This window comes from Mycotypha africana, assembly GCF_025528875.1.
Source record: "Mycotypha africana strain NRRL 2978 chromosome Unknown BDF20scaffold_2, whole genome shotgun sequence".
NCBI lineage: Eukaryota > Fungi > Mucoromycota > Mucoromycetes > Mucorales > Mycotyphaceae > Mycotypha > Mycotypha africana.
Window position 1 is genome coordinate 1,322,520 of NW_026515726.1, and position 20,548 is coordinate 1,343,067.

The window sequence follows — 20,548 nt, forward strand, 5'->3', positions numbered from 1 at the left end:
TCATTGTAGCACACAAGCATAGCTTGTACATCGGCACCGGACCTCACGTCTATTTGAATCTTCGAATAAAATGAAGAAAACAGTGGTTCCACAGTTACACATATTATCATTGATAGAAGTCCTATATATACACAGGTCCAAGGTTTTTTTGGAATTGATGGAAATGGGAATTACTTAGCCACAACTACATCTGTTATCTTTCATTATGAACAAATCTCGTATAAACATAAGATGAAACATGAACAGCTGTGCTTATTTGGTAGATCAGCCTCGGATATTTTGAATAGATTGGCATTGCTTCTTGAGTGAATTGATATGGTCAAAGCACAACATGTATCTGTATGCCTTGCTCTTCAGCTGTAAACGAAGCATAATCTTCCCAACTGTAAACTATTTAATTGTCATTTCCATTACTTCTATAGATACACAAAAAAACTTGAACCTTTTAACTGTACGTATACAAGGAAGGTATATTTCATCAAGGACTATTTGGATCGTCTTCCTCTTCCAATGGAACTACATGTCCATGTTTATCTAACTTTGTTAATGTCGCTATAGCTTGTTGACCATTATTACCATTACTATAAGTAGCAGCAGCGGTCGTGGTCGGTGTTGGCGTCGCTGCCAATTTCCTGTTATTGCTATCTGTAATGTCCTCTGTTCTGGAAGGTACCAACGGCTTATTATCTTGGATAATACCCAGGCTATCTGCAGTGTTGTCTGTTGTTGTATTGTAAGAAAATAGACTAGGACTGGTTGGCAGTGGTTGACTTACACGTAAGCCAAGATTAATAAATAAAGCCAGCACAATCACCAAACATAAAACAGCTGGTCCGAGCATATCATCAAATCGTGCATTACTCCGGAATTTAATCTGCCATGCTCTATATTGATACCTCAGTTGAGCATAACCTGCCATGATGATAGACACAATGATGAAAAAGGCTCCGCTGCCCTTCGAAACATTATCACCGAAATTCATAAGGCCAAGGGATACAGCAAGCAGAAGGGCACAGAATTGAAGCCAATTGATGAACGTGCGCTCATTGGCGAAATGTATCTTCGGTTCTATCTTGCTCTTTTTGTTACCATTGGATTTTTCACCTCTACCAGTGATTGTATTTTTTGACATGGTTGTCTGAGATGGATTTTCCATACTGTTCAAGTTGGTAGCAGAAGACGCTTGGCTCAGTAAGATAGATTCATTGTTTGTGAATTTTGCATAAAGCCAAGTCATCATACTTATATTATTGGCATCATTGTTTTTTGAATGGTGATTTCCGTGATATATTTCCCTTAGCAGTTTTATTTTGCTTACAATGGGATTTGCTAACAATGAACCGACTGCTTTGTTATTATAGCCATTTTGGCTATTTTTGTTATATCTAATGCCTCCTTCAATGAATGCATTGCTACTATGACCTAATAAATCAACCTGACTGTTTTCTGTCGCTGTACAGGATGTTTGATGATGCATAAGCATTTTTTCCTCATCATCTATGGGCGCTCTTGAGAATTGGTGATTGTCATTGTTGAAATACCCATTATTGGAAGGAAGAAATGATCCCACGTTTATGTTTTGTTGCTGTTGCTGCTGTAGTGGAAGGATTTGCCTTTGAAAATTTTGCGATGGTTGAATAGTGATTATAGGTGTGTTTGGCACTTTGCGTCTTATATCTTTATCCAGCTCGTGTAGCCACCAAGGAAGCATAGCCAAGCGGTTGCGATAAAAGTGGGATGCCCCATGAAGGTATTTTGAGAAGTAAGGAATCTCATAGACGAGTGAACTTGCTAATAGCTTTTCAAGCCAGGTGGGTAATGGACCATTTGAGAGAGTTTTGGTCTCAAGTACAGCATAAGGGAAGATATAAACATCATTTGAATTGAGATGGTCGAATGGATAAGTATCATCACCGATATCGCTTCGTCTCCAATCAGGACCTATTTCCTTTACGAAGGCTATTTTTGTATCAAGAGAAACGCAGAAGTTGTGATCTTTTTGATAAGTAGTACGGTGCTGATAGCACCGCAAAACTGATTTCAGTTCGAGATTTTGTATATCGTCTTTGAAAATAGAATTGGCGATTTCCTTTTGTGGACCGAGATATTCACCATCGGATAAGTAGTTACGAACTAGAGGATGCTTCATGTCGATCCTTTCCCTTTGGTACATATCCTTGTTATTTACCCAAGAATCTGAGTATATCATTCGCTCGATATAGACGTCCGAAATGAAGCCATGCCTGACATACGCACGATCGATGTTACTGGTTAGCGATAAACACAACCTAATAAAAGTCAAGAATTTAGCTTACCATCTGGCACGTACAAGCCGTGCTGCTTCTTTTCTTTGTAATAATTCTGAATACAACTGGAACCTATTCAAGTCTTCAAAATAGATGGTATTCATTATATTGCTTCCTGGGCTATTGGCATTGTTGTTCACAACGGGGAGATGAAAATGAAGTATTGCCTGTACTTCATTCAAGTTGTCAGGATGGATCCAATATTTGGATGTTGTTACTTTTTTGCCGATGCTACTGGTGCTTCCTGACGAAGTGCCACTATTGGCACTATTTTGTCTACTATGGTAATCTGTTATTGCCTTTCCTATTATTTCTGCTAATGGTGGTGATTTTTGCAGCAGCAAATCGTTTAACTGAGAAATAAAAGTGTCCTCAAATTGCTGTTGAATACGATGGAATTGCAAAGATTCTTGCAAGTGTATCTTGGTCCATTTATCATGCTTTTTAATAATCTTGCTAAATCCAGTTGCATTCAATTTGATAAAGTTCGTGAGGTCAGTGACCTTCATTGATATGTCTTCCGGAGATTCTTGGTCTAATAGTGATTGTATTTGGTTGATTTTCCATTGAATAAACTTTTTCACTCTGTCTAGCTCTGGTTTTAGAAAATTCTCGAGAAAGTACACTTCATCCATCTGTGTCCAGTTGCCTTTACATATTTGGGTGTCTTTCAAAAACACCTTCATCTGATCGTATTGAAGATATTCATTTTTCCAAGGCGGAAATTGGTGTTGATAGAGATACAAGCCGAATTTCATTGTTAAAGAGAAGTCTATAATTAATATATTGAGGAATGAAAGACTTAAGACAAAGTTAACGATGAATTAAATGAATGAAAGCTATAGAAATGGAAAGAACAAGAAAAGAAAAAGCGAAAATAAAGAAAACGAAAATCATCATGCCCTTTTCTTTCCTATCCAAACTAATTCTATTGCATTAAATCGTTCATATTAAGCTCTCTTTTATGCTCCTTCAAAATAAAGATTGTGATCTACTTTTTGGTCAACTCCTATTTTGGCTGCAGTAGCTTTTTTTCTTACCGACCAATTTGGAGTTTTTGGCTCCTTACGGAGCTCTCTTCTAAGAAGTATAATAAAAATCATTTGCGTCAAATTTTTAAACTTGCTTTAACGTGAACTAGGATCAAAATTCAGAATGCCAGTTCATTTCTGATAATCGACTGCATTTATATTGGTAAGTATTTATTGGATATGGTTAATAAAAGCTCTCGACCATTGACAGGCTCTATGTCAAAAGGATGAATATCCTTTGTTTCTTAAATCAGCTGCCCGTTCACGACCAAACTGTGGACTTGATTTCTAGTTTTTCTTATTTTTATGAGCAGATTGACCAGCAATAAAACGCTGTTAGAAGTTTCAGTAATCACATAACTCATTTAAAAAAAATAAAGGTATAATATCTATATCTCAAAGAATAGGTATCAAAATCATATAGTGAGGTAAAAGTGTTAGAGGCACACATTTCACAAGTCTGCGAAATGCCAAGCTGATATCGATGTTTTCTCCGAGCGGTATCAATAAGCTATAAAGGTCCTTTAGAAGCGCAATTGTCAATTTATGTGTTGATGATAGTCTCCTATTTGAAGAGCAATAGAAGATAGAATTTTACTTATTCAAGTTTTCATGATTGGATACTATATACTGATCATTGAAGGCTTCCTTTGATTTTGTTTCAAGGCTAATCAGCTACAAACAGCCTTTTAGGATGAGATAATAACTGGAAGAAAAGCAACTTTACATAAGGAAAGAGGTTTAAGGGATAGCGGTTTTATGAAATACGCATCTATGCATGTCAAAATGCCGAATGTTAACCATTTTTCAAAGTTCAAAGCAGCTAAAGAAGCGCCTTATGTAGATAGAAAACGCACAAATTTAGTAAAAATCTAAAGCGAAGGAGACGAACATTATTTATTTCTAATTTTACACACTATGTTCATTCATGGATTACCATATTTGATTCTATAGATAAATTACCCAAATAAGCATAGTGAGTATTTAATGGATTATCCTTTTCGCTATTGTTGCGGAAGCAAATGTAGCCCATATTATTCTTGAGCGGCTCCCCATCGGTAAAGAATTTGCGCCATGTCTGAAAGATCTAACAATACCCAATTTGATGGGCCCTACAGCTTTAAATGGAGTCAGATATCGCCATTACCCAAATTGGCTTCTCAATTATTATTATGTCTAGCAGCAGATCAGTGTTTCATAAAGCAGCAAGAAATATCAACATCAACAGAGACGTTGACGCCTTTGCTGCTGAATATTAGCATCGAAGACGAGACGCCTCAATAAAACAAGCGTACTACACTACACGTTGTGGTTACCAGACAGCATTTTGAACGGTAAGCATGATATGTATCATGTATTTCACTGAAACGATGAGTTTATACTTCCCAAACATGTAGTCTTAGTAAAGTCGTATTTTAGCGCAAGCAAACGTCTCTGAAGAAAACAGATAGAACCAGAAAGTGACTTATTTGTATCACAAAGGGAATCAACAAATACTTTTCAGCATAATGATACATATTTGCTCTTCAGACTCTGATTGCTTTTTCAAGTTAAGAAGCTAATGCCGGAATATGGGTTGCTCTTACTTTTAGGCTAGCCCAGGTAAGCGAATCGCTTCTACATTGTTAAAGTTAGCATGCAGATTCATTCGAACTGAAAAACTTTTTAGCTTGGCTCCGGCATATCGTAACTCACATCTCGCACGAAATTCTGATCATCTGACTTTTTAAGCATCTAGAAGCTGGTGGTGAAAATAAATAATTCATATGTGCATACATAATCGTACATACTCATCTTAGAGCACACTTGCGACTGCACTAAATAAGTTTGATTTGGCAGGCGGTAAAACAAGAATATGAATTAACATAGCATAGAAATAAAGCCTCTATCACGCAGATATTTCTAGCCTTTCGCCTGCAGTGCTTCAAGTCGTTTTGAAAAAGCCCCCTCTCAGGCATGAATTAGAACAGTGTTGCCAAGACGAAAAGAAAGGATAACAGTGGATAGAAAAGGGATGTAGCCGAGATGACTAACGACGGCAAAGGACTCAGGAGGATAGACTAGTGTAGTTGATGTAAAACCAGCTTCCAGAGATACACCAACTGCTTAACTAATTAAGTTTGTAGAGAGCTCCTTAATATTATGGATGAGGATAAATCATTCAAGGACAGTTATTTAATAATGGATAATGGAGTATTCACAAGTCGAAATCAACGATTTGAAAATTGAGGCCAGAGGTTATCCGCTCGAATTAGTGATGCATGTGATGACTACCATTTAGTGATCTTTATGGCTTTTATCTTCATTTCAAATAGCAAATTTATGATTTGCTTCACACGAGCTCCATTTTTTTTCAAGTCTTTCGTTGAATAATATCTACTAACTTAAGCTACATATCAATGAAGTGTAACGATTACTAAAACATTAAATTCTCACAATTAAAATATGGTTAAGCGCTATGAATTAAACTTAACAGCATCTTTTCTTCATGTAACGGTACGATACGGTACGCTTTCTTTTGTTTATTATTAAGGTACTGTAGCATTTGACGACTACTTAGGAGTAGATAGCATGTGAGATTAAAACCAAAGCTTAATGAGATCAAATTAGTTAAAACTTTATCTATTCAGGTAATCTAGATAAGAAAGATATCTACTGCAAAAATTTAGAACTAGGAACTGAGAGCTAAGTTATACTGCTCAATGAAGATGTGCGTCTTCTCATCTATGAAAGATTAAGATCCCCCCCCCCTCCCTTGGGGAACACATCTACTAAAAAGCGGATGAACTTGTGAAAGTATTCACGGCTTGATCTGATGATCATGCAACTAACCTATTTTCCCGTACTGACTATTACACAGCATGGTATGCAGAAACTAGTATTAATTAGGAAATATGCCGAAGGCAGTGAACAGTACTTATTACCTCTTATATCCTTGGGTGTTGGATCAACGTATTCAGCATTTCTATACATTTATTCTACTATGTATCAAGATCATATCGTAATGTAATATTTAAAATAAGTAAACAATAAACTGTTCAATTCTATACGAGGTAGCCAGTCTCGTAGTAAAACCATACTCCACTTTTACCATTTAAGCAATAATGAGGTGTGATGCTCTCGTACAACTTGTGTAGGACATCATTGCATCTCATATGATGCTGTCAACCAAATACAACACTTGATTCCTGATACTCATATTTTAGAATTTACATAGTTTACATTCATTTTCTGGTCTGTAATATTGCGTAATTCGTCTTTATTCTGAATAAAGGTGAGTAATCGCCAATATTAAGTTTATCATCTACGCTCAAATATGATAGAGATTTTATACTACTTGGATTTGAGTACATCAGATAACTTTTATTTTGCAGATCAAACCATAAAATACAAATCTATCTTACTTGAGCTATTGGATAAACTTGTTGAACATAACCTTAACTCTTAATGCATTCTGACAGAATTCATAAGACCTGAATGAGATATTCTATTCATGCTGAACAAGAGTCGAGGAATAGTTTATCCTGTTTCTCGCATCATTCTTAATGGGGTCTGCTAGAAATGTTGGTTAAAGGAACCTTCAGTCAGATTAGCTTACCCATCTTATCTTGTGTCTCCATATGCATCACCGCTTACGTATATATCATCCTCAATTTTCGTTTCATGGTCCCATGTTCTTAACCAGCTCCCTACTCGCCTCTTTGTCATGGACAATTTAGCTAAGCTTCAAAATCCCCTCTTCATCGAGTGCTATACATTATCTCTATTTGTATTAAACATTTTGCTTAAACGTATATAATGTGATAGAAATTTTGGTATATGATTTCAAAACTCTATGTATACTTGCTAATCCGATACGCTGCTGTTTTTACCTGCCTTCAGAACGGTTTTATTGAGAAGTTTTGAGACGATTATCGTCTTGAAGGCCGGTTCTTTCAATATCTTCTCTCGTGCCGGCGACCGATAACATGATACTAATTAACCGTGGCATAAATTCCAGTTTTCTGTTGAAGAAGCAGCCACAGAGTTTCGGGCAAAGGTACTTCAACTGATATTTATACGTACCATTTCTGCCAGCTACCTTTGTATAGAAGAGTCAAAATGGTGGGCAATGATACCTTAGCTCGGATAAAAAATACCCTCCGAGGTATAACTTACTTGAAGCGGCAATCCAATACAATTAATTTTTACTTTTCGTGCAGGAAAACGAGTACTCTTGGCTGATTTTTGTCAATGCATAATGCTTTTCCTTTGAGTTTATCACACTTTTCCATTCGGCAGTAGCTACTATAAACAATTCGCTTAAGCTTCCTTAAAATTTTGTTATTTGTTTTTGGCTGAAGAGTATGTTGGACTTGTAGTCGGTCCAAGTGACAATGACAACCCATGCTAATTCAAAAAGTCTGACATTTCCCCACACATAGTCATTTCAATACATTTCGAGAAACAATCCTACTATTGATACATCCCTAAAGATAACTTTTTTCCAAAAAGATTATGAGCACTTCAATGAAACTAACAGGACGTCGAGAAGATACAGATATAGTGTTAACAGAGCAAATTGCAAGTGCGGTATGTAGGGTCAATTTCTAACTTGTACGCTATACGTGTTCTCTGGTATTGTTTTTTCATTGACAGATACGATTATTTCCTGCACTATTAGCTAAAAGCGGAATTACCACGACGTTATCGATTGGCGCCAGAAATGACCCTGCTTTACAGTATTGATCAGCATGGTATAAGTCTGCACTCTCTGTATAGATTAGCGAAGAATAATAAAGGCCCGTGTGTTCTATCGATTAAAGATGCCAATAATAACGTAGGATGCAGAGAAGGGTATAAAGAGAGGAGAAAAAGCATCTAGCTGAAAAATATTATTCTCATGGTCAATGTCTGCTTTTGATTAGATATTTGGAGCCTTTTTGAACGAGACATTAAAACCGGGGACACGATATTACGGAACAGGAGAAAGGTAAAATATTCTACGCATGTAGCCAAGCCAAGTTTATAACAGCTTCTAATGGTATCAACTCGTAATCTAGTTTTTTATGGAAATGGAGCAAAGCAGAATCCAAACTAATAACCTATAAATGGACCGGTAAAAACGATTATATCATTTTGTCAGACATGGAGTTTATCGCAGTGGGTGGAGGGTAAGGCAAAAGAACAAAACTGTCAAAGCCGGGAGACGATAACTACAGGAGCTAATTGACTGCTGCGTTTGATGTTACAAATAGTGAAGGCGTATTTGGACTATGGATCAATTCCGAGCTGGAAAAAGGTTATAGTCAAACATGTCCTACATTTGATAACGAACAGCTGTCCAAGAACCCAGAGTTCGAGTGTGTAGAATTGGAAATTTGGGGATTCAAATTGTAAATATCAATAAATTAGTAAGACTATTGCAGTTTTGAGCGAGCCTTTTTCAAAAACAAAAAAAGAAAACTAGCTATAGCTGTTTAAAGCTCGTCCATCCTACAGCTTGAAAGAAAAAAAAATTGGATGGTAGACACATTTATAATGTTTACTTGTATAACTGGATCTTTTAGTGAAGTGGGAAATGCACAGTCTGTCCCATCCAATGAAAATGAAGAAAGCAAGCTGTCTGGTGAACAGTTTAAAAAATGCTCAAAATATTGATTGCTATGAGAAACATACGATGGTACAATTATTTACCGCTATAATGCAGTGGAAAATCTGACATCCAAAACCCCCCCCCCCTCTCCACCCATTGAGTGATGAAGTCTCATTTTCAATTGGTGCATGAAAGAGCGTTACATAATGCTTGATAAACGAAATGAGAAAAATGGGCTTTTTATGGCAGTCAAGATTGATAAGATTAACTCTAACTGACCTCCAGACTTTGCAACTGAATGCAAAAAGAAAGGAAAGGGAAGCTTAAATCTGGTGATACGCAGCATTCTTGTGAATCTTTTCTTGCAATTGATTACTCATCCTTTCCAAACAAGAGAGTAACTTGTCTCATATCTATACATTTAAATTTATCTCTCTCTCTCTCTCTCTCTCTCTGTCATTAAAGGAAGTAATACGCGTCAGAGAATTGTCTTGTTTATGAACATCAATGACATTGCTTAGAGCCTGTCTTTTACTCTGTTATGAATCGAACATTATCTTAGTGCATAGTAGGTTTAGTGTAACTGTTTAACAAAAGAGTGATTGTAAACAAGAGTTTTTTGTTTCGCTTGCTGGCTTATCTTTGCCCACGTCAACTCTTGGTCTGTAAAGCAGAACATAAGGTTGTGATCATACCTCTTTTTTCCTCAAAGTATGACCAGCCTCTTTCAAGCAATTGCTTTTTGTTCTTTATATAACGCTTAGTATATTGTCTTTTTCGATTTTACCCCACGGGTGGACATAAGGAGCCCTTCAAGATGGGAGGACTGAAAAGTGAAAATAGAGCAGAGTCGCCCATGACGTCTTCCCAGTCATTAATAAGCAATTTTGAAATAGCGAAAGCAATGCAAATTGCCTCATTCATTTTTTTTTTTCATGATGGACTCTGCTTTCTGCGCGCTGCCTCGATTTACTGGGCTTTTTTTTTTTTTTTTTTTTTTCGAGAAAAGTGAGGAGCTTATAAATAGAAATGGAAACTTACTAAATTTTTTTTTTTTTCACTCTTTCTTCCCTTCTCTTTTCACGGGTAAAAGATCAACTCTTTTTTATATCCTTTTCTTCCTTTCTATCTATCGCAACACACTATGGCTACTGCTGTTCAATATCTTCGTGATCAAGTAACCAAAGAACTTCAAGGTTCTGTCACCATCGTTGGTAAGTGGAAGGAGTTGTTTCCGATTTTACAGTGCCAGACAAAGAAAATTCATGCATGCAACTTTAAAACATGATGAAGTAATGATTTGATTTTAGTTCGTCTACTAACTTCATATACTCGCTCGTTTTAACATAGTGCTCGGTGCTTCGGGTGACCTTGCCAAGAAAAAAACCTATCCCGCTTTATTTGGACTTTATCGTAATGGCTTCTTACCCGAGAATGTGCACATTACTGGTTATGCACGTACCAAAATGGAACATGAAGAATACATCAATCGTGTGACTCAATTCATCAAGTTGAGAAAGAATGAAGAAGAAGAAGATCGAAAGAAGTTAGAAGAGTTTAAAAAGATCACCAATTACATCTCTGGACAATACGACCAAGATGCTTCTTATCAAACGTTAAGGGAGTATATTGAAAAGTGTGAAAATGAACGAGGTGTGAAAGACGGTCAAAGAAATCGTGTATTTTACATGGCCCTTCCTCCTTCCGTTTTTATCCCTGTCGCTCAAGGCTTAAAACGTAATGTATACACAACCGAAGGTAGTGTGCGTTTAATTGTCGAAAAACCTTTCGGTAAAGATACAGACAGCTCCAACCATTTGGCCCACGAATTGGGTAAACTCTTCAAAGAAAATGAGGTGAGTCTATTAATAACAAGTGTGAGTCAAGACCCCCCCCCCACTTTCCTAACCTAAGCCTGATGGAAAAACCTACTATAGATCTATCGTATCGATCATTATCTCGGTAAAGAAATGGTCAAAAACATTATGAATTTACGTTTTGCCAATGTGCTCTTTGGACATGCTTGGAACCGTACCTATATCGACAACGTACAAATCACTTTCAAAGAACCTTTCGGCACAGAAGGTCGTGGTGGTTATTTCGACGAGTTTGGTATCATTCGTGATGTTATTCAGAACCGTAAAGTCTTTCTCTCTTCAGCCTCTACAGGAACTTGAAAACGAATATTGTCTAATATCCACCTTTCCTTCTTTTTTCCCGAATTGCATAGATTTGCTTCAAGTCTTAACCTTGGTTGCTATGGAGAGACCTATCTCTACAGATGCGGAAGCTATTCGCGACGAGAAGGTAAAGGTTTTAAAGTGCATTGAACCTATTCGTATTGAAAACACGTTGTTGGGTCAATACGTCGGTGATGGTGATAAGCCCGGATATAAAGACGATGAATCCTTGAAGGATAAGGACAGTTTGACTCCTACTTTTGCTGCTGTTGCTTGCTTCATTAACAATGAGCGCTGGGAAGGTGTTCCTTTCATCTTGAAAGCAGGTAAAGCCCTCAATGAAGCCAAGGTCGAGGTCCGTTTACAATTCCACCGTGTCGCTGGTAACCTCTTTGGCAGTTCCGCACGTAACGAGCTTGTCATTCGTATTCAGCCTAACGAAGCTGTGTATATGAAATTCAACAACAAACAACCTGGTTTATCTTATCAAACAATCACAACAGATTTAGATTTGTCTTACCATGAGCGTTATACAGATTTGGCTATCCCCGATGCTTACGAATCTTTGATTTTAGACGTTTTGCGTAACGACCATTCCAACTTTGTTCGTGATGATGAGTTGGAAAGAGCTTGGAAGATCTTTACACCATTACTTCATAAGATTGATAACAGAGAATCAGATGTCGAGATTAAACATTATCGCTATGGTTCAAGAGGTCCTAAGGAATTGGATGATTTCGTCAAGAAATTCGGATATCATCGTGAAAATGCCAACTACGAATGGCCTCGTCAAAATGTCAATCCTGCTTCTAACAAGCTTTAAAAGAGAAATTTCGAAATACATACGCACACTACAATACACACACACATACACATACAACATACTCTCTGTCTCTTCTCTCTCTTTTTCTTTTTCAATACCTTGTAAAAAAACTTGTCTCTATTCCTATCTCATGAAGCATACATCATTTCATTTTTGCTGTACACATTTTTAAAATCTCGCAACTCGGCTTTATAGCACCATATCATCTAATTTGAAACAGAAGGATTGTCATGCTGATCCCTATTTTTTATATAAAGGTTTTTTTTTTACTTTCAGCATATTGTTTACGATTTCTCATTTTATTAATAAGTGTGGCAGATGAACTTTGGAATGCATTATAAACTTAAAATGAGCATTTTTATTGGATAAGCTGTTTAAACCAATGAACAGCATCTAACTCCATGCTACGTTAATTTCGGTTTGAAAAAATTAAACGAAGAAGTAAGTGGCAGCCTGAAAGGTTTTGAAAACAAAAATCGATGCCACTTGTTATATGTGGTGATGGTATGTATGGGAAGGATACTGTACAAATGAGGGGACATATCACTGGAGTCACCGGTATATTGTATAAAGAGCTATTGAGGAGACAACGGACGTTTCTAACTGCTGTTGTTGGTATTGCCGAATTTCGCACATCAAAAGTAAGTATGCTGGACTGACTATTACTACATATTTGATAAGTAACTTGATAGTCTTCCTTATTAGATTTGTTACAACTGCAAGAGTGACGATATGGAAGACGTAAAAATCCAAGATGGCTCAAGACTCTACAGTACTAAAATGTGTAAAACTTGCCAAGTGCTGTGACAACATAATGTTAATGCCTGAAAAAACACTATCACCATTGTCAAGGCCATCTGGATTGGACAGGAAAGACTTGGCCCTTACAACAGAGGTCGCCGTACCCGAAGGCGGTGCTGTCAGCTCTTCGAAACAGACAGCTTAAAGATATTTACATGTTTAGGTGAGTTCATCTTGTATGAATTACTACTGTGTATTTTTTACAGTTTTATTAATTGATGCTTGGAATTCCTAAAAGCACAGTATATTTTATCTTGTCTAAGTATGAGTAAGCCGCACATTTGGCATTGAGCATTTTGACAGAAAAGGGATAAGCCCAAAAACTAAGCTTTTCATCCCAAAATCTTGTTGATAAATCTAATTTAAATAGTAAAAATGTTTTTCAATTTTTTAACCATTTTGTGCGAAAGTCAAGCGAAAAAAACAGTACTTTAATTTCGTCAATGCGACTCTCCTTTATTTCTTCACACATAACAGATATAATATTCAGAATGCGCATTCTTTACTTTAACACTGACAAAAAAGAGAATCATGACCCTTTCACCCTTCTATACGACAGTAATAACACTTCTATGTCACACTTCATTTCGCCGTCTCGGTCTCTTGACTTTCCACCTGAGATCATTCAAAAGATCGTCCACTTTATTCCGCGATCCAGTTTGACCGCTGCCGTCAGCGTCAACCGCACATGGTACTCATTAGCTATGCCCATTCTTTATCGCCATCTTTACGTACGAACGCTACCGCATTGGCTTTTACTCATGCGCACTTTTTCAGATTCAGCGTTTGCAGCTCAATTCGGGCCGCATGTCAGATCACTTGTATTGAAACCTTCCCCACCTTTAATATCTTCTCAATTAACGAGCTATATAAACCACCGTGTCATAGAAAATGACGATAACTTACAACCCTCATTGAGAGGTTATGTAAGGCTTGAGCGCGTAAACTTCAATCATACTGGATTAGAAGGGGTAGAGACACCCATGTTCGACGATAAGGACGACAACAGCGTTACTTTTAGCCGTCCAGATGAGCAACGACACGATGCAGCTGCAGCAGACAGAGAAGACGAACAAGTCGGAAGACTGCATGAAAATTACCAAGAAATGGACACTACTCAAAAAGAAGCAGAATGGTTATCTTTTGTTACAGACGCACAAGTCAACTCCATCTTGGATTATGCACCACAGATAGAATACCTCAACTTATCAGGCTGTGAAAATATCACAGAAGAGATTTTAATACATATGGCTTCCATAAAGAGAGCGGCAACAGCCACCAAAGCTAGGCCCTTAAAAGGACTGTGGTTGAGTTTGTTGAGAAATATGACTGCACGCGCTCTGGAGAGTGTGATGCAGGCTGAAATCGACCTTTTCCCTACAGCATCCACAAACCAAAGACAGCTAAAGCATTTGGATTTAGGATTTCAGGTCAATATAACAGATGAAACAATCTATAAACTTGTGCAATGCTGGGGTTCTTCTTTGACTCATTTACGTCTCAATTCCATGTACGAACTTACAGATGCCGCTGTGCATTCAATAAGTACCTATTGCCCGAATTTACGATTATTACATTTGGTGCGATGCTGGAAAATTAATAATGACTCACTCCAGTTGCTGTCTAGAAACTGTAAGCACCTCACTTATATTTCTATTGCTTTCTTGAGCCGAACAGATGAAGAAGGTATCAAACATTTAATCTATTCCTGCCCTGAATTAAGGTGGTTGGACGTGACAAATTGTGGAATCTCAACCTTCTTTAAAAATGTTATTTTGGAGGCATGGCATAATTATCGACGAGATCATGGTTTATCACCTGTAAAAATTCTGGATCGCACTATGTTTCTCCTATAAAACAATAAAATAATCTTGCCATTTGGTCTTTTTTCCATCTCACGTTGAAAGACGAATATTGATCTGCTGCTGATGGTGGGGTTATCTGAGTGTTTCATTTGATACTCCGCCAAGGTTCATTTGCGCGTGTGTTTTTCAATGGCTCTTTTCCATTTTCTGTAAACTGCTTTTTTCTTGACATTGAGTACCTGAAGACAACTGAGCAGTCCTTCCTGTCCCTGAAAACTTTGTATAAAAACAGTTCAATATGGCTTCAGCAAGTAGGTTTTTGTTCTATGAAAATGGATGGCCTGTTACCTCTTTTTGCGTCAACAGTTATAGTTATACCTTCATCATCTGTTTATAATAGTCTTCATACTTGACCTTAAAGGAAAGGTTCTAATTTCTCGTAACTACAGAGGAGACATACCAATGAGTGCAGTAGAAAAATTCATGCCTCTTGTAAGGATAAAAAGCAGCTTTACGAAACTTACAACAACAACTTCAACAACAACGATGACAGTTCCCCACTGATGCACTCAACTATGACACTTTTCATATTATAGATTTCAGAAGCAGAAGATGAGCAAATTCCTTTACCTTGCTTCACACACGACGGCATCAATTATTTATACCTCAAGCATAGTAACCTTTACCGTAAGCGCTCTATCTATTTATTCTGGCATACAATAGTAGCGAGCTTCTTTTTAACATTATGTGATCCTTTTTTGGGGGCGGGGGTAACAAATACAAATTAGTCTTAGCGTTAACGAGGAAGAATACAAATGCAGCTTCTATCATGCTTTACCTCCATAAACTGACAGAAGTCTTTTCAGAATACTTTAAAGAGCTAGAGGAAGAATCCATTCGAGATAACTTTGTTATAGTATATGAATTATTGGATGAAATGATGGATTTTGGATATCCTCAAACGACAGAAACAAAAATTTTGCAAGAATATATCACACAAGATGCACACAAGCTGGAAGTGCAAGTGCGTCCGCCTATGGCTGTTACAAATGCTGTTTCATGGCGTTCAGAAGGTATCAAGTACAAGAAGAATGAAGTCTTCTTGGATGTGATTGAAAGCGTGAATTTATTGGTAAGTAATCATGTAGCAGTCGATACACAAGCTGTTTGCATAAGTGATCAATCAAGCTATACTGATCTGCATAATCCGTACGTTGTTAATATAGGTTAACTCTAACGGTAATGTGTTGAGAAGTGAAGTCTTGGGCGCTGTCAAGATGAGGTGTTATTTGTCCGGTATGCCTGAACTTCGTTTAGGTCTAAACGATAAAGTAATGTTTGAAGCTACTGGCAGAGGTAAATGGACGTTGAGATGATCGAATCAGAGAACAAGAAAAAGAGGAGAGAAGAGATGGCTTACATTATCTGATGTTTTGATTCAGGTAACTCTTCAACAAAGGCAATTGAAATGGAAGACGTCAAATTTCATCAGTGTGTGCGTTTATCAAGATTTGAAAATGATCGTACAATTAGTTTTATTCCACCTGATGGTGATTTCGAACTCATGAGTTACCGTTTACAAACCAGCGTGAAGCCTTTGATTTGGGTTGAGGCAGTGGTTGAATCATATGCAGGCTCACGCGTAGAATATCTCGTAAAAGCTAAAGCACAATTTAAGCGTAAAAGTACAGCGAATAATGTAGAAATTGAAGTACCAGTACCGGACGATGCAGATACACCTAAATTTAAGAGTAGTAATGGTTCTGTCTCCTACAAACCCGAGCGATCATGCTTAGTCTGGAAGATCAAGCAATTTCAAGGTGGAAAAGAGTTTATCATGCGTGCACATTTCGGTTTGCCCTCAGTTCAAGCAGGTAAAGTAGACCCTGTTTCTAGCAATATCCTCATCACAATGCTGATGTTTACATGTTTGTTATTCTAGCCGAGGAAACGGACAAAAAGCCACCTATTAACATTAGATTTGAAATACCTTACTTCACTGTATCCGGTATCCAAGTCAGATACTTGAAGATTGTTGAAAAGAGCGGATACCAAGCATTACCTTGGGTCAGATACATCACACAGAATGGAGGTAAAGTATCAATAGAAAATTTTTCTTCTCATTCGCCTTAATTGCCAAAACTGAATACGCTATTTTAATGCATCTCCCTCTAAATTATAGATTATCAAATGAGAATGCCTGAGTCAATTAAGGCTTCTAAACATACTGCTACGAATGATTACTGATCCATGATATAAATGCCATTATTTCAACCTGATGGCACACCCAACCTCATCTTCATCCTAATGTTCTATATATAAATAATTCAAAACAGAAGACTATTGTAAAACTTGCCAGACTGCACAAACACCCCCTTTTTATCTTTTTTGGACCTTATTAACATTATACACCTTTCCTGCCCTTTTCGTATGCATGAAATCTTTACATTTCCAAACCCATCTCTTTAAATAAAGGCATAATTGTTATTGTTAGGAAAGTGACAAAAAGAAATAAGAAAAAAGTCACTCTATAAGATTTGGCTCTTACTATAATGCACTAATAAAACATCTCAAAGCGAGAGATTACATTTCTTTTTCATCTCTTTTAAACTTTTGGACCCTTCGTTGCTTGTCTCGTTTCTTATTTTCCGTACGATATTTTCCGTTACACGCACATTGTAAAATTTAGGTACGGGCAGATCAAATATGATATTGAGAACCAGCAAAAAATTCCCTAACATTTCAAAAAGCCATTCTCACATAGAAGAATAAGAGTATTATGACAAACATAACACAGACTCATCTAGAATATGGTCTTGAAACAAAAGAAGCACTCAGCCAATATCAGGATCAGCAGCTAAAACACTCAGAAACAGATATACCATCAACGCAGAAATTATCATTGACAGACTTTCTATCAAAGAGGAAAAAACACCTAATATTTTTCACTATTGCAACTGTGCTCATTGTAATAGTTGCTATTGCTGTCCCATTATCACTTATACAAGCTCGAAATCAACATCTTCATGACGGTAGTGCACTCTCCAGTATTAGTAGTAAATCCGTTATGGATCCTGATAACGAGAATAGCGCGACTAACAGTACATCTAATACTTCTTCTCAATCTCCCACACCCTCTCCACCTTATCCATCAATAGATACAGAAAGCCTTGACAACAGAAATAGAACTAACAATGGCACTGTACCTTACAGAGAATTCACTACCCTTATTACATTGCCTGATGAACAGCAACAAAGTCTCCACCCTCCTCATTACGCTCATCCTATCTCGCCGTACGCTAACCTCATCCGTATAAAACAGCTTTATCCTGCCACTAACAGTCGTATTTTTATCATGGGCGATATTCACGGCTGCTTAACAGAAATGAACAAACTCCTAGACAAAGTTCATTTCCAACCCAACTCGAAGGATATTTTGATCATTGCGGGGGATCTCGTGTTCAGAGGCGAGGATTCGATTGGTGTGATTCGTAAGGCTCGGGAATTAGGCGCGTACTGCGTTCGTGGCAATCATGACGATAAAGTTGTCCGATTGAAGACGTACGAGATGCAACACAGTGCAAGCGAAATGGCAGTACATCCAGCAGAAGACGTCTTACCTGAGGGCAATGTGCATGATCCACTTAAATTCGGTAACAAGCATTTACAGATTGCGAAGTAAGTATTGCTGCTGCTGCTGCTGTTATTGTTGTTATTGTTGTTGTTGTGAAGAAAGCAAGATCACTTTATGTTATTTTTCCCTGATGCAGTTCTTACAATGCATTTTATCTGATTTTATTGAGTTCCCCGTCCTAATTTTTTCATCTACAATGAACATTACTTTGCTTGGGTTTGACCAGCAAAAATGCAGCCCCCTTTTACCGAATTTTTAGTACGTCAGCACTGAACCATATGTATCAACATGTTGTTACTTTTTTTAGACACTTGCTTATTTGTTTACTGCATTCAACATCATAGACTAACTTTTAAATCTATTATGCAAAAAAAGGAATATGAACGTGGACGATTATAATTATCTGGCTGGTTGCCCTTTGGTTCTCGACATACCTGATTTAAATGCACGTATAGTTCACGGTGGTGTTGATCCCTCAATTCCCAATGTCGTTGACAATGATCCCTGGGCAGTAATGAATATGCGCGAGTTCGATGAACATAATGAACCTTCCAAACTAAAATTATCCAAGCATGCGTCAGAAAATAGTTCTGTTAAACATTGGACAACTGTCTACGATCAATACTTTCACAACTCCCAGGCTACAAAACAAAGACAACAATTTGGAACAGCAGCAGAGGGTGGCTTAAATCATACAACTAACAGTATCACTGATATATCCTCTGCAAACGGAACCATTACTGCTATTGCTAATACAACCAATACTACAACCATTAATATTACTAATACGACCGATGCTACCATTCCTGTAAATAATTCAACCATTACAACTATTTATTATGGTCATGATGCTTCTCGTGGCTTTCAAATTGGAAATGATACAGTGGGCCTAGATAGTGGTTGTGTTTATGGTCGTCAGCTTACCACGATTGAAATCAAGTCAAAGAATGTCACACAAATCGATTGTACAGGAAGAACGTATAAAAAGAAGAAGCACGGTGATAATGATGACGACGATGACAGCGATGACAAGAAAGATGATGGTCATACTGAAGAGAATAAGAGTGCAATTCAAGAGCCATCAAATGATAAGAAACAGCACAGCGGCGATAGTGATGGTAATAATAACAATAACTCTTGATTTATTAAACCCCACCCCAACCCATCTAAGCAATCGTTTAAACTAATTTAAATCATATTTCAATGTTAGCCATATAAAATAAATCCTTTTGTTATTTGATTTTCCTATCATAATTATGTTCTTCGTAAGGCACTGCTAGGCAATTTGCTTGTTCCTGGGACACACCGTACCTTTTAAAGCATTTGCTTCGTTTTCAAATAAGGGCTGTTTCTGCACGAGGCGATTTTTAAGCCAACTTATAAGTGGAAAGCTAAATCATAGTTCTTCTGTTCTTCTTTGCCACATCAGGGATAGGGGAGGAAGGGGAGGCAGGTGTAAAAAGTGGCTAATTGATATTTGGGACAGTCTGATCTGTAAAAGAACGATAAACTAAAAAGATATCATGTAGTATAGTATTTCGACAGTTAACCAAGAAAGTCTTTGCCGTCATAGGCAAAAACATTATATTTTGTTGAAAGGTATATATGAGATTTCATGTAAAATATATCGTAACATTTACGTTTTACTGTTATGGCATAATGACAAGATTTTCGATGATACGGGAACAAAGGTTTACGAACCAAGGAGAGTGTATCAAAACCATTTGACTTCACCAAACAATAAAAAAACTTTGTAAGATTTGTGCGTCCAGAATCTCGGGACCTTTTTGGCAGATAATTATTAACATTATGGCTGAAAGTGGAAGATCATAAATCAATATGGATTGGTTGACGATCTAGAAAGCTTGTACTTTTGTGTCCAAAGTATTGATCAAGAAATACTCGTCTATCTACATATGGAGGAGAGTTTGTTATATTTGCATGAATCTGAAAATCTTGGTAAAGCAGCATTAAGGTTCTAGAATCCATTGCTTAGAACTCATCATTACAAACAACTAGTGGCACGTTGAAGAGCAGTATCAGTTGTGCTCAAAAGTGTGTATCAGTGAATATAAATAAATGCACTCATTGTAGTGTTACTGTAGCCATTGACAAAAGCTAATATAACATCTTCTGCACTGTCTCTCTGAAGCAATTGTCCTTAGATCATGATATAAGTATAACCTTTGGCTCTTCTTCGTGTGTTGGCTGCTGCTGTGGATCCTCACCTTCTGCTTGGTCGAGTTCTTCAACGTAGACATTGCTGTAAGTTTAAACAAATTCTTTAAACAAATTTCATGGATTTGCGTAACCATCAAGCGAATACAAAACTCTTCACACTTTAGATTTGATTGGAGTAGACTCATCATAACATTTTAAAGACCATTAAGATA

At 37.2% G+C, this 20,548-nt stretch overlaps 8 protein-coding genes across 8 annotated transcripts; 7 read left to right on the forward strand and 1 right to left on the reverse strand.

The window, feature by feature from the left end:
- Window positions 1-478: 478 nt before the first annotated feature.
- On the reverse strand, window positions 479-3,064 carry BDF20DRAFT_910307 (VTC domain-containing protein; the record flags this gene model as incomplete). Its single annotated transcript, XM_053083693.1, has 2 exons — window positions 479-2,243; window positions 2,316-3,064. 2 exons carry the CDS (start codon window positions 3,062-3,064, stop codon window positions 479-481), a joined length of 2,514 nt encoding a protein of 837 aa, XP_052939115.1.
- A 3,648-nt stretch (window positions 3,065-6,712) lies between these two features.
- Window positions 6,713-7,565, forward strand: BDF20DRAFT_852016 (uncharacterized protein). Its single transcript, XM_053080049.1, has 3 exons — window positions 6,713-6,889; window positions 6,974-7,418; window positions 7,496-7,565. Exons 1-2 carry the CDS (start codon window positions 6,831-6,833, stop codon window positions 7,134-7,136), a joined length of 222 nt encoding a protein of 73 aa, XP_052939116.1. The 5' UTR covers window positions 6,713-6,830; the 3' UTR covers window positions 7,137-7,418; window positions 7,496-7,565.
- Window positions 7,566-9,413, forward strand: BDF20DRAFT_852029 (TLD-domain-containing protein). Its single transcript, XM_053080050.1, has 6 exons — window positions 7,566-7,909; window positions 8,001-8,156; window positions 8,245-8,309; window positions 8,380-8,490; window positions 8,575-8,712; window positions 8,887-9,413. The coding sequence occupies exons 1-6, from the start codon at window positions 7,835-7,837 to the stop codon at window positions 8,975-8,977; spliced, it is 636 nt and encodes a 211-aa protein (XP_052939117.1). The 5' UTR covers window positions 7,566-7,834; the 3' UTR covers window positions 8,978-9,413.
- A 548-nt stretch (window positions 9,414-9,961) lies between these two features.
- On the forward strand, window positions 9,962-12,269 carry BDF20DRAFT_852033 (glucose-6-phosphate dehydrogenase). Its single transcript, XM_053080051.1, has 3 exons — window positions 9,962-10,768; window positions 10,850-11,051; window positions 11,143-12,269. The coding sequence occupies exons 1-3, from the start codon at window positions 10,379-10,381 to the stop codon at window positions 11,913-11,915; spliced, it is 1,365 nt and encodes a 454-aa protein (XP_052939118.1). The 5' UTR covers window positions 9,962-10,378; the 3' UTR covers window positions 11,916-12,269.
- Window positions 12,270-12,394: 125 nt separating this feature from the next.
- On the forward strand, window positions 12,395-13,009 carry BDF20DRAFT_998322 (uncharacterized protein; the record flags this gene model as incomplete). Its single annotated transcript, XM_053085455.1, has 3 exons — window positions 12,395-12,556; window positions 12,621-12,879; window positions 12,960-13,009. 2 exons carry the CDS (start codon window positions 12,395-12,397, stop codon window positions 12,720-12,722), a joined length of 264 nt encoding a protein of 87 aa, XP_052939119.1. The 3' UTR covers window positions 12,723-12,879; window positions 12,960-13,009.
- A 23-nt stretch (window positions 13,010-13,032) lies between these two features.
- On the forward strand, window positions 13,033-14,737 carry BDF20DRAFT_852038 (uncharacterized protein). The gene has a single exon (XM_053080052.1). The coding sequence runs from the start codon at window positions 13,160-13,162 to the stop codon at window positions 14,570-14,572; it is 1,413 nt and encodes a 470-aa protein (XP_052939120.1). The 5' UTR covers window positions 13,033-13,159; the 3' UTR covers window positions 14,573-14,737.
- On the forward strand, window positions 14,738-17,113 carry BDF20DRAFT_852045 (AP-1 complex subunit MU-1). The gene is made up of 8 exons (XM_053080053.1): window positions 14,738-14,832; window positions 14,922-15,013; window positions 15,118-15,208; window positions 15,310-15,653; window positions 15,748-15,877; window positions 15,964-16,395; window positions 16,464-16,613; window positions 16,704-17,113. Exons 1-8 carry the CDS (start codon window positions 14,820-14,822, stop codon window positions 16,766-16,768), a joined length of 1,317 nt encoding a protein of 438 aa, XP_052939121.1. The 5' UTR covers window positions 14,738-14,819; the 3' UTR covers window positions 16,769-17,113.
- Window positions 17,114-17,139: 26 nt separating this feature from the next.
- Window positions 17,140-19,367, forward strand: BDF20DRAFT_852046 (Metallo-dependent phosphatase-like protein). Its single transcript, XM_053080054.1, has 3 exons — window positions 17,140-17,210; window positions 17,272-18,199; window positions 18,531-19,367. Exons 2-3 carry the CDS (start codon window positions 17,301-17,303, stop codon window positions 19,294-19,296), a joined length of 1,665 nt encoding a protein of 554 aa, XP_052939122.1. The 5' UTR covers window positions 17,140-17,210; window positions 17,272-17,300; the 3' UTR covers window positions 19,297-19,367.
- The last annotated feature ends 1,181 nt before the right edge of the window (window positions 19,368-20,548 follow it).